This window comes from Rattus rattus, chromosome 15, assembly GCF_011064425.1.
Source record: "Rattus rattus isolate New Zealand chromosome 15, Rrattus_CSIRO_v1, whole genome shotgun sequence".
In the NCBI taxonomy this organism is placed as follows: domain Eukaryota; kingdom Metazoa; phylum Chordata; class Mammalia; order Rodentia; family Muridae; genus Rattus; species Rattus rattus.
In genome coordinates, this window is record NC_046168.1 from 55,692,498 (window position 1) to 55,705,839 (window position 13,342).

Sequence of the window (13,342 nt, forward strand, 5' to 3'; positions counted from 1 at the left end):
TAGGGTCCCATGGAGGGCGGAATATTCACCTGGTTTGTTCAGAGAAGCTGTAAAGGCCTGTTGTGTCCCACTGATCTACCGTATTTGCTGTACTCAGTCCCCAAATTTCAGAGCAAGTGCTGTGCATAAATCGAAAAACAAAAAGTTGATGTGAACATGGAAGCATGGTTATTCAAAATACCATGATGCAAAGCATGGAGAATGTACAGAATACTTCCTTCACCCAGAAAATATACATCGCTTCGCCCACAACGGGTCAGGACTGGCTGCTATATTTTCTATATGAAGGAAGCCAATAAATGGAACATGTGACTCCAGATAAGTTATGATTATGTTTTATATGTGACACCAATGCTTGCTAACCTAATGAAATCACACCTATAAATGCCCTCCCTTGTCAATTGCTATTCAGAGTTCATCCTATGCCATCAACTCCATTAACAGGGCTTCAGTTCATTATTCAGTTTAAAACATAACAACAAAAAACCCTCTTCGATTAACAGCTGTCAACTGGTATTTTACTGTAGAGAAGGTCCAGTTAAAAGCAACACTTATCACTTGTGTGTGGTAGCACACATCTGTAATCAGCACGTGGATGGTGGAGACAGGAGGACCAGTTCATTGCTTGCCTAGGCTAACCCAGTAAATTCAAGGCCAGCCTGGTCTATGAGATCTTATCTCAAAATAAGTAATTAAACAAACGAGACACATCCACGGTTAATATTTCTGGGCTGTTTGTAATAAGAAATACCATTTACTGACAGCTGTAGTTACTTTCGTGCCACTATTTATAGAGGACAAAAGAACATAAACTAAGTTATTTTAATATAACACGCCTTAATTTTTTTTTCACATCTCTTTCCAGAACATCCAGAACACAGGCAGGTCAAAGGTAATTCACCCTATTTCCCCTGAACTACTATTTCATTTCAAAGTAACTACTACTGGCCTGTGGGGGAAGGGAAGACTTTAAAAGGAACCCTTAGAATAGAGCTTTTGATTGTCTTGTCTCTTGGCTATGAAGCTATACTTTTTAAATCAGTCAAATATAATTTTTGAGACTCAATTTTACTTCTCACATATTACAAAAGTCAATAAAATTTGAGGAAAATCAGGAACATTTCTAATGACTTTAAACAACTGATTATGTTTCACATTTGTTCACCATTTGTAAGTTGGGGGATCAATAAAGGGCAACAGGAAAGTAAGTGCAGGCTTTCTTGAGGTTAAAGATGGTCTGCAGCAGGGCCTCTCAGCCTTCCTAACGCTGCAGCTCTTTAATACAGTTCCTCATGTTGTGGTGATCCCCAACAATAATATTTTCATTACTACTTCATAACTGTAACTTTGCTACCGTTATGAATTGTAATGCAAATATCTGTGTTTTCTGGTGGTCTTAGGTGACCCCTATGAAAGGGTAGTTTGAGGACCCCCTCAAAGGGGTTGTAACCCACAGGTTGAAAGCAGCTGTCTAGACTGACCCAGGACCCCTAACCCAGGGCACTCCTGACTTTTTGAGTACACAGTGACTAGAATTGAGCAGTTCCTGGGAAAGAAGAGAAAGAGAGAAAGAAGAGTCTGGCAGGGAGAGAGGAAGAAAGGGGCTAGGAAAGGAAAAAGCACACTTGGACATTTTCCTGAGCTGCCCTGATGTGTTTTAGACAGTCTAGTACATCGCCATACTATGAAAAGCAGAAAGGGTCAAGAAATGAGGGTAATCTAGACCTTCCTCTTGTGACTCAGAGCGGAAGTGAACAGTATACAGCTGACTCTTTCCTTGAGAACAATATAAAGAAAACAACGACAGCATGAGTGGAGGCTACTCTGTCATGGCATTAGAAATAACATTTCGCTCAGGTTCCTCTGAGAACACGAGAACCAGCATCTAGGGTACAGAGCACGTAAGCTGTGCTCCCCCCGGGCCTGAAATCAACCCAGGAGTAAAGCACTGGGTGGGAAGGTGAATGGTCCAGAGCGATGATGATGCTGACCTCCACCTGACCCAGCCTGACAGCCAGCATGCCACCATGCAATTCACAGCTTTCATTGGCTCTATTCCCTCAAACTGGAAAGACTGTTTAAAAATATTAATTCTAGCTAGGAAAACGTTTGCTTGTTTGTTTTATATTTAGCTTGGGCTGGCTTGAAAAACAGAGTCCTGCCTCAGCCTCCCCAGTGCTGGATTATGGTTGTGTGTCACTGCACTGCCAGAACACTTCAAAAGCAGACCCACTCTGTACCAACACCTACAAAGAAACTAGTAAGTCTGTGTAATTATTAAAGAAACAACTTTAACATAACAAACACAAAGTACATGAAGAGAAGCACACCTCTAGTTCATAGATTTTACGATCCAGACAAGATTCTTTAAGTATATAACACATAATAAGAGCCCCAAGAAGGCCTGGGAGAGACTGGTCCTACCAGATTGAGAATTACCTCAGAGATCCGCCTGAGCTCAGAAGCACGCAGACACAGGAACATGCTAACTCAAAGCAAACTGATCCTGTGAAGTCCAGGAGCTCAATTAGGTCAGTTTGCCTCAAACCACAGCTCTGACCAACCAAACACTAAAGTATTTAAAGATAAATAGAAAGAAGTATGCAGTGTGGAAGGTGTCGACTTGCAGATGAGTAAGGCCACCCTGGACGGAAGCTGTATTCTAACACTTTTTACTTGAGGGCAGTCCCCAGCCACAGTAATTCAGTAAAACTGGAACACATGTATACAACTGTAGTTTAACTGTAAATAAAGGAGCCACAGGAGAGAAATCTTCAAACAACAATGACCTCTGCCCAATCCTTGACGACACACGTGGACAAACCGTGGGGGTTAATGAAACCAGCACTTGGAAAAGCACAAAGATCTGAGAATGCAGCCTCTGCCAACAGCAGAAGTCAAATCTAGATTGTGAAGCTACCAGACACCTGCTAAAACAAAATAACTCTTCAGAGGGTAGACAACAGAATCCCGAGTTTCTACAACACTGTTTCACAAAACTAGTAGACAACTAAAAGCCATACAATTGAAAGGTCACAGAAACAACTGGATGAGAGCTTTAAAGTGACCATTATGAATTATGTTCCTGAAACTAATGAACAGATCAGAAATCTCAACAAATGTAAATACAGAAATGCTAAAACTGGAAATTACAAACTCTGAAATAAAGAGCCCAATGGCCAAAGAATATATCAGTAAATTTATACATTAGCAGAAATGACCTAACCAAGAATAGTAAAATCAAAGACTCCCAAACAAAATGAACCCTGACTTATGTGTGCAGTTGTAGAGTAAGAGAAAAAAAAAAAAACAAAAACTGAAATAAATTAATGGCTGGGGGGAAATGGTCGGTACATTTTCCAGTCTTAAAACATTCCAACTTAATAAAAAACTAAACTGAAACACCCAAGAGGCCCAGTGAACACCAAAGAATTTAAACCACCTAACGAGTTATGACAGGCCCTGTCTTCTCCTAGAACCTTCTGGTACAAATCTTTCCCAACTCTCTTGAGCTCCTCTAAAGACCCTCAGGCAAACAATTCCTCTGAAGGCCCCACCCCTACTCCAGAAAAAGCCAGTCCCTACCCTGAGTAGGTACCAAGTTAGCACATGGAGGAGCCTACTTATACTGATACAGATGGATCTTCTATTTCCACCCTGCCCCTGCCTGGGGTCCCTATTTTTTCTTTCTTTAATGCTCAGTCACCTCAAGACAAAGCTGAACCCACACCTTCCCTCCCTGTGAAAACTACAAGATGACACCCATTCTTACGGCCTTTACAATCTTGTCTGCTTTACTTTGGCAACAGTCTAGGAAGAATAATCCATTACATACAGAGACAAAAGCACAATCTCTCTTAAGAAATAACGAAAGCTAGAAGACAAAAGAACATCTTTATGCAAGGGAAAGAAAGAACGTTTAACCCACAAGCCCAGAAGCAAAGTAGCCTTTGCAAAGTCAAGACACAAATATGTTCTGAAGACCAAAAAGTCAGCCAAACTTGTTTCTAGCAGATTTTGCAGAAAATAAATATTTCAGGATAAAGAAAAACTATAAAAGAAGAAAATACAGTATTATGAAAAAATTAAAAGCTAAAAATGTTAATAGCTAAATGTAAAAGGTGGTTATTATTTTCTAATAATTTCTATGAAAAGAGGTTGTAGAAAAATTTGTGACCTAAAGAACACATGAATGTAAGTTTTAGACAACAGTAGATAGACAGAATTGTAAAAGCAACTGCATGATTACAAAACTAAGGATGCTATTATAATCCAAAAAGCAGTCAGAATGAAGACAACTAACAGAAGAAACAAAAAGAATCACATATAGCAATAAATAACAGAGCCCACGTGATATTTAAATCTAGTCATGGCAACAATAATTAGCATCAACACACCACTTCCAAGGAAAAGTAGAGAGGTACCCTATGAAGAGAAAGGTCCATATAAAACTGTGTTCTTTAAACAAAGACCAGCTGAGATAACTGTGCCTACAGCCATCGGGCTTCATGAAGGAAATGGTAGAGTGCAATCAGAGACAATGGCTGGCAGAATATAGAAATCATGCAGGCCGTTTCGGAATGAGGACCAGATTCTTGCCCTTGGCCAGGAAGCTGGAAATATCCTTCCTTGGTCTTGGCCTGGATGGAAGCCAGAAATGGTACAAATATTTGGGGATTTACGCTGACCCCTGGTCTGGTTTCTAAATAATTTAGAGTCTCAATTCTTAGGGGGATCGTTACAAGGATTAACAGCTTTGGAAGACATTGAGGATGGGACTTCCTTCCTCAACCTCCCATTTTCCTGTAACACTACAAAGGCAAACACCATAACTGCCTCTCCTTAACCCCACTGGTAAAAATGAATAGAGACTATGTATCCTGGGTAACAACATGGCATTCCAACCTACTTCCAATATTAGATGAGTGCATACTATTGCCCTTTCTCTTTAGAGTTAATCCAGTTGGGTTTGTCAATCACCTGGCTGGAGTCCACTTGAGAAAAGCTGATTTATCTGAGGACGTGACAGGGATATGAAAGAAGGGGCTGGAGAAACAGCCCAGTGATTGGTACTTGCTGCTATTACAGAATGCTTGGGGTCACTTTCTGGCACCCATACAGTGGCTTACAATCACCTCTAATTCAAGCTCCAGGGGATCAGACAGCACAGACACACACACACACACACACACACACAGACACAGACACAGACACACACACACAGACACAGACACAGACACACACACAGACACACACACACACACACACACACACACACACACACACACACAAACACATACCTGCAAGCAAACATTCATATACGTAAAACATACACACATACATATATACAACACACAAATCTTTGGGGGTAGAATCATCCCTTTATTGAGTAACTTGCTTGTCATCCCAGGAAGCTCTTTCTCCACAAAGCCACTCACAAAGCTTCCACCATGCGGTGGCCCAGACTTGTGCTCTGTCCTGTTACCCAGAAAAGTACAACTTTCCCTTCTTTTTTTTTTTTTAAAAGATTTTATTTATTTACTTCATGTATATGAGTACACTGTAGCTGTCTTCAGACACACCAGAAGAGGGCATCAGATCCCATTACAGATGGTTGTGAGCCACCATGTGGTTGCTGGGAATTGAACTCAGGACCTCTGGAAGAGCAGTCAGTGCTCTTAACCACTGAGCCATCTCTCCAGCCCCGCAACTTTTCCTTTTCCTTTTCTTGCAGATAGCAGCCAAAGTCTGAGTGTGCTTTCCTGAGATCCTTAGGGTTTTTTTTTTTTTTCCACTTTCTCTGAAGCCCTTCCCCTCTTCTGCCTCCATTTGGTTGCTTGCCAAAACCCATTGCTTTCTTTAGTGTCTCCCGCACCCCCCCACCCCCACCCCCAGGCAATTGCCAGGACAGTTTTCCTGTCCTGGTCTTCTCTGAAATCCTAATAAAGGTGTCCTTGAACTTCCTTCCAAGTGTATCTGTAAGTTCCTTACTGACAAGACTTAGAATCCAAATGAGACAGCTCTAATTCTATAACAATAATATTTAACACTAAAGATAAAACATTCAAGACAAAGAATTAAAAGAAGACATAAGGCATTAACAGTCTCGAAAAGCATCTAAAGTCAGACCCACGATACATGTTGACTAGGAACATAGCTGAGGGCAGGGTGCTCTCTGTCCTGCAGGAGGCCACTGCTCCACTCCTACCAGGTACCACAGAAGAATATGGAGGCAAAACAGAAAGGGAAACCTGACAGATCAGTAAGGAATAAATACTGGAACAACAGCAGTAATTCTTTAAAGAGACAGGACACACAAACCCTATCCACCTCAGGTCACAGAAGACCTGTACAATGTTAACAAATTCAAGTGTACAAAAAGTATTTAGTACACACACACACACACACACACACACACACGTGCGGCGCGCATGCATGCACACAAACACATATATGCTAAGGCCATAAAAAGTCAATGAACTTTAGAAATAACCAAGTGAATCTAAGTGAAAGAAATCACAAAGTACATTTTAAAACACTTTAAATGCTAATGATGCCACAGTATGAGGTTGCTGGAGAGGTGGTGGGCAGTACAGCCTTAACACTTTACAACAAGCAATGAATCAGGCTTGGCGGTGCAGGCTGTAATCCTGTGGAGGCTGAGACAGGAGTCTAAGTTTGGCAATTTTGTGAGAATTAAAAGGGAGGTTGGGACTCAGAGCTCAGTAGCAGAGGCACTTGCTTCAAAGAGGAAGGGACAGACCAGGGGCTCCATCCCCAGTACTCAAAAGGGAAGGTCCTGGGTTCAATTCCCACTCATTTAAAAAAAAATTAAATTGGTGTTTTAAAATTTTTGCAGAAAATGATGTGAGACCAGCACTGTCCTACTTGATACAACAAAGAAAGAAAAATTAAAAACAAAAGCTACAGAAAAGGAAGAAATATTAACTGTTTGCTTGGGACTAATACCTAAACTTCATACAGAAATCCTGGGGTATCTATGAGGAACCTGTACAATAGACTGGTGAACTGAGCAATGTTGTAGGATATAAAATGATAAAATTCACTGTATTCTCAATATCCCAGTAATAAATTAAGTATAAAAAGATAAAACACTTAGAAAAAGATTCCATAAGATACGTAAGACTTGCTTGGCAGCAGTCAGAGATAGAGACAGTGTAAGAAGCTGCAAATGTACACTACATCCACAGAAAAAAGGACTATCATGATGCCTAGTTTTAACATGGACGGCCCATGTTGTTCATGCCTCTATAATCTACTACAGCCATTATCTTTGCCAAATATTTTTGTGACACTGCAGTTGATGAAACTAACCCAAAGTGTATGAAAGTGCAAAGATTCAAATGTGAGATGTGCAGTGAGACTGAATTCAGGGTTTCCGAGGGCTAAGCATATTGTACTAATGTACTAGGGAAGCACTCTGCCACTAGCTACCCCACCCCCAGTTCTCCAAGGATTTTAAATAGCAACAATAGTGATATACTGATAAGTAAAAGTAATAAACATTCCATGGACCAAAAGAAGCTCAACAGGCGAGGGCTGGAGAGATGGCTCAATGGTTAAGGGCACTGACTATTCTTCCAGAGGTCCTGAGTTCAAATCCCAGCAACCACATGGTGGGTCACAACCATCTGTAATGGGATCTGATGCCTTTTTTCTGGTGTGTCTGAAGACAGCTACAGTGTACTCACAATCAATCAATCAATCAATAAATAGATCTTTTTAAAAAAAATGCACCTTCTTAGAAGAGGAGGAGGAGGAAGAGGAGGAGAAAGAGGAGAAGGAGGAGGAGAAGGAGGAGGAGGAGACTAGATTTTGAATGGGTTCATTTACATGAAACCCTGGAGCCGCAGTACACTCAAGTTAATTCAAGCATTGCTTAGCAGCAGAAGCACGGCAAGAACCGCCCAGGTAACTGACAGCTTTGTACAGCACATTAGTGCACTCACTTGACAAACCTAATTTGTCAATGATACATGCACTCCACACGTGACAATTTTATGAGGTTAAAAAAATAGCCAGAAATGATGGCCTATGCCTGGAATCTAAGCATCTCAGACACCAAGACAGGACCCAGATCCAGTTCAAGTAAGGCTGGGCTATACAGTAAACCTCCTCAGAAACAGAAGCAGTAACATCCCTTACCCTACACTCCATTTCTATACATTTAAATGATATTACTGGAAATCAAAATGAACCTGCTGTACAGTAACAAGGGTTTGCAAGCACTACAGACAGCAAAAGAAAGGTATGAAAAAGGTTTGCAGTGTTAAAAGTAAAGTATCCTAAACAAACAGGTTTCATTGTTGTTTCGATTTTGTGGTACTGCGGGGTTGAAAGTTTTATCATCTCTTATCAATGATAGCAATACCCCAAACACATTACTAGTTTGACTGGTAACTCACTAGTCTGACTGCCTAACTTCAGGACATATTGTAGAACAGTTTAGCTATTGAAAATTATACCAAAACAAATGGTCTACTGACTTCTGTCTAACTAAATTTAACCCTGCTTATTAATGTAATTAGAAAGAGTATTGCAGTGTGTTGAAATAAGATGTGCTGGCCCACAGACCACCAACAGTGACGTCCTCGCACTACTGCGAAGCCAGCTGAGCAAGCTCGAGCACAGCTGTTTTCACCTAATACAAAGCCACACAGGTTCTTTGTATGGAATAGTTTCTCTAGAACAAACTATTACATATGGATTTTAGTTTTGCTTCTATATTCACCCTGGAAAAAAAAAGTGTAGAGAAAAGAAAAGGAACATCTACTAAAATCCCAAGGACGCAAGCATGACAACCAATCCGTCAGCATAAGTCCATTACTAATTATCACTGCATGCACCAAGTCATTTAGCAATAAACCAAATCTCCCTATTAGCCACACTTACAGCAAGTACAATAACTAACACATTTAAAATTCACCTAGGCCTGCGTAATGACTCAGTAGTGAAAAGCATGTGCTACAAAAGCCCACAGCCAGTCCAATCCCTGTACGCACAGTAGGCGTCAGGCTACATAATCCAGCACTCCTAAGGTGAGATGGGAGGTGGAGACTGAAGATCTAGAAAGCTCCAGACTGGCAGGTCAGGTAGCCTGAAAATGCGATGTAAAGAAGCAGATCCTGCTCCAACCAGCTGGGAGCAAAGAACCAACTCCTGAACGTCGTCAGACATTTACACTGTGGCATCGATGCTCACAAAGCACTCAACCCCCACCCCCACCCACACACCAAACACAAATAAACAGACAAACTTTAAGTTTTTTACTCATCACAATAGCTTATATTTGAAGCTCAATTTAAAATTCAAATCTAACATAATTTATAAGATGTATCCTAGAAGACATTTTATAAACATTTTATACTTAACTTCAAATATCCACAAACATGTTTGTATTCATACACTTTTTAAATTTATGCATGTACATATTATTGGAAAACAAAAAGAAGAGGTTAGAACTCTGCTTAAGAAAGCACTCGCTTGGTTCTGGACCTTGCTATACTAGCACTGAAAGCCAGCAGGAAGTTTCAGGTTTCAGGCCAGCTTAGGCTACACAGCAAATTCAAAGCAAGCCCAAGCTACAAACTGAGGTCTTCTAAAACTCTAAGGGCTAAGAATATAGCCCGGTCGTAGCATGTTTACCTAGCATGTGTAAGGATCTTGGGTTTAATTTCCAGTACTATATATGAACAGAAAGGAAAGGAAAGACAAGGCCAGGGCAGGCCAGGCCAGGAGAGAAGCAGTCAGGTCTGTCATGCAGCACTCACAAAGCAAGGTAGGTGGATCTGAGTTCAAAGATGGGGAGGAGGAGGAGGAGTCAGGAGAGGAGGAAAAAATAAAAGAAGCACTAACTTTGGGCAAAAGACACAATCCTCAGAACCCAATAAATCTTTATTATTTTCATTTTATTATTTTTAAATTTTTATTTTTTATTTTCATGGTTTTATTATTCATGTTATCTGCATGGTATACAACAGTAAAGAGTGTTGTTTGACATATTGTTTGTAACCTTTGTCAAAAGAGAATGTTTCTTCTGCGTATCCAAGTGAGTCCCATAGGGTACTCCATGGAAAAGTTAAAGTAGGTTAAAAACTGAGCAAAGTAGGTGTGTTAATCAATTAGAGAATGGCCTCAACCAAACGAGCTTCACTTGAGGCTCTAGCTCTTGATGAATGATACACTCACAGAAGATGGACTTGCAGGGAAGAATCTGTAACTAAGAAACCATAATTATTACTACTGATGACAAACCGACCCTTCTAAGGATCTAAAAGTTTGCATTTTGGATAACTCAGGCATCAAAGAAACAAAAAACTTCCAAAATGAATACTCTACCCGCTACCACACTACACAAATGGTAAGGAAGATAACGAGGGGGAGGGGGAGGAGGGGAGGAAAGGGAGAGGGGGAGGGGAGGGGAGGGGAGGGAGAGTTGTTTTTCCTGAGCTATGTTGTGACCCCTGCTCTGCTCACTCTCCACTTTTCTTTCTTTTTTTTTTTTTTTGGCAACCAAACATCCCAGACACTAACTGATCTAGCCACTAGCTTCTGGAGAGTCTCCTGCCTCCACCTCCCACTTCCCAATGAGGACACACAGCTTCTGGGGATCTAAACTCAGGTCGTCAGGCTGTCTGAACCATCTCTCTCTCAGGCCTCTCACTGGCGTGGGGTCATGCCGCTGTCTAGGCTGGCTCTTAGTAGAGTCCCAGGGTTTTGGCTTTCTCTGCCCCCTTCCCCCAAGGAGTGCTGGGGTGGATCTCAAGTCCTCATGCTGGCTTATGCCTTCTTCCCAGTCCCCGCCATAGAATTTTCATGGTCCTTCGGCACCAAGAAAGGAGTGTTGGAATCCACAGGTAAACAGTGAGTAAAAAAACACCAACAAAACCCAAATCTACTGTATTAAAATGCTATTATCATATGCCTTTCTAAGCTGAAGAAGCTACCATGCAGGCTCACAGCAGCGCATACCGTCAGCATGGGGAGGCAGAGGCAGCTGAACCTTTCACTATGTACTTCAGTTTGGGGACTGAGCTCAGGCTGTTGAGCCGCAGGCCTGGTGGTCCCTTTACCCACTAAACCACGTCCTCAGCCCTCAAACGTGTTTCGATCCATTTTATACCACTTATTTCTTTTTATGCCAACACCACACTGAAGTATTAAAGCCCATTAACCAATACTACTGAGTGCTTCAACTAGCAAACATTGATTTATCAAGTCAATTGATCATCTGGCAGTTTCAACATCTAAGGTGTGTCTTGGTTGGCCATTCCACAAGGAATAGAGACAAGTTTTCTTTCCCTGCAGTTCAGTAAGTCAGGGTTGTGAGTTGGACCTGATAGTCTGTGATGACTCTAGGTTTAGCCATATTTTTCCATCATCAATCTCTGTTTTGATTGCCTGGAATCAAACGGCACTCTGAGCAAGTCAAGTTACTATCATTCTTTTAAAAGACCTGTTTCTTTACTTTTCAGCAGGCTACTGTAAGTCTGCTCCACATATGTGGTCAGCCAATAATCTTCAACACCATTTAAAAATATGTGAGCTCCCCTGTGTAGTTCACTCCTTGCTGGGATCCTGGTCTCACTTTTCAGTGTTGTATCTGTCCAAAACTGACTTGTGGTACTTCAGGTCAGACACAGTGGGTTCTGCACTGGAACCTTAGCGACCTGAATAAAAGCAAAACTTAGCAGAGCATCCACTGTCTTCTCCACCTGGCAAATACTACCTAAGTCTGTCTGCTCTCATTTCTCTTCCACACCATGCTGCTTCAGCTCCACGCAGCCACTGAGTGTTACAGGACCAGTCTGAAAGAAGACATACCCTAGCTATGCTAAATAAAAATGAGTCTTCCTTGCATTTGCCTTTGATTTCTCTTGGCAAAGCTTTAGAATGTCATATAAAGATCTTCTATCTTTTACGAAAACTATATTCCGAGGTATTTTAGTTTTACAGATGCAATTATTTTCTTATCAATTCCATTTGTCTGAGCTGGTATTTATAAAAGACCACCTTGCTGAACTTCTCATTTGCTTTTTTCCTATGTTAATCATTCCACAGGAAGAACGATGATCCACTCCATCTTTATTTTCATTAACTCACTGAACTCTTCAGTTCCTCCACTGAAATAATGAACTGAGACACAAGAATAGGTATTTTTGTCTACTGAACTTAGAAAAATTAAGGTCTTCTGTAATTAAATGTATAAATGCCATGTCTTTTCTTCAATGTCCTCAATCAGATAAACTCCAATATGCTGGAAGTCTAAACAAACTATGAATTTTGTTAAGATGCTTTTGATCTTAACCTTCAGGTTTCTCTGTTGTTAAAGCAGTGAGTTGCAATGATTAAATTTTGAAAGCTACACATTAATTTTGCACTGAGTATAGTATAGATTATACTCAAATACCTGTTCCCTTCTTTGGTTTGGTACAGCCCTTCTTTGATGTTCAAAGACCCAAAAGGATTCCTATCCCTAGTATTTTTCATGTCTAACTTTAAGTGTTGTCACAATGCAATCTGAGATCCTCATGGATTTTCCCTGACTTTGAAAACTAAAACTAACAACAGGTTTCCCACAAACATACATCATCCTTGGTTATGGAAATGATCTAATGTCAAGTCTAAAAATGGTTTGTGGGATTATTTTAAGCCCTTTGAAAATTATGAACTTTTTAACTTAAAGAAATAGTCAATGTTGAAAAGAGTACAAAGACTTTTAACTTTAACAATACAGCATATGGATTTTCTATCTTAATTTTCACATACAGTCTTTAGCAATTCAAAAAACAGTATCCCAAAATGAAAAAATAATCATAATAAAAAAAGCATCATTTTTATCTTTCAAATTAGATGCAGAAAAACAGAAGAAATATGCACCAGATATACTACAGGGACTAAATAAACTTTTGTAAAGAGTCAAAGCACACATTTTGCAATGCTTTAATTTGGTTGTAAAGAAATGATTTTATGGACCTGAGAGCTGGGCTCACTGGGGAAAGCAGCATCAGGTCCAGCCAGATGACCTGATTCCAAACCCTGGGACCCACGTTGTAGAAAGAGAATGAACTTCTGTAAATTGTCCTCTTACATCTACATACCTCATCTCCTACAAATAAGTGTTTTATAATATAATAACAAGTATTCTAAATTAGCACACCACCAAATAAAAATCCACCCTCCTTTATATGGCAAGGGTTTTCATGCACAGAGATCAAAGTGTTTGGGTAGAGCACCTCTTCTCTCCATCACTAGTGCAAATGCCATAAGCCACCATATCCAGGCAATAAGGAAAAGCTTTCTATGTATGTATCTGAGAGTG

The 13,342-nt window shown here is 40.5% G+C and overlaps 1 protein-coding gene across 4 annotated transcripts in view; it reads right to left on the bottom strand.

The window, feature by feature from the left end:
* Smad2 (SMAD family member 2) overlaps positions 1 to 13,342 on the bottom strand; it is a 62,323-nt gene that overhangs the window by 18,653 nt on the left and 30,328 nt on the right. For 3 of the 4 annotated variants that reach the window (XM_032886258.1, XM_032886260.1, XM_032886259.1), the window contains exon 3: positions 30 to 119. The exons of the other annotated variant lie outside the window; for it this stretch is intronic. In XM_032886258.1, coding sequence (XP_032742149.1) covers positions 30 to 119 — 90 coding nt within the window. The remainder of the gene's footprint in view (positions 1 to 29; positions 120 to 13,342) is intronic. 4 annotated transcript variants of the gene reach the window in all.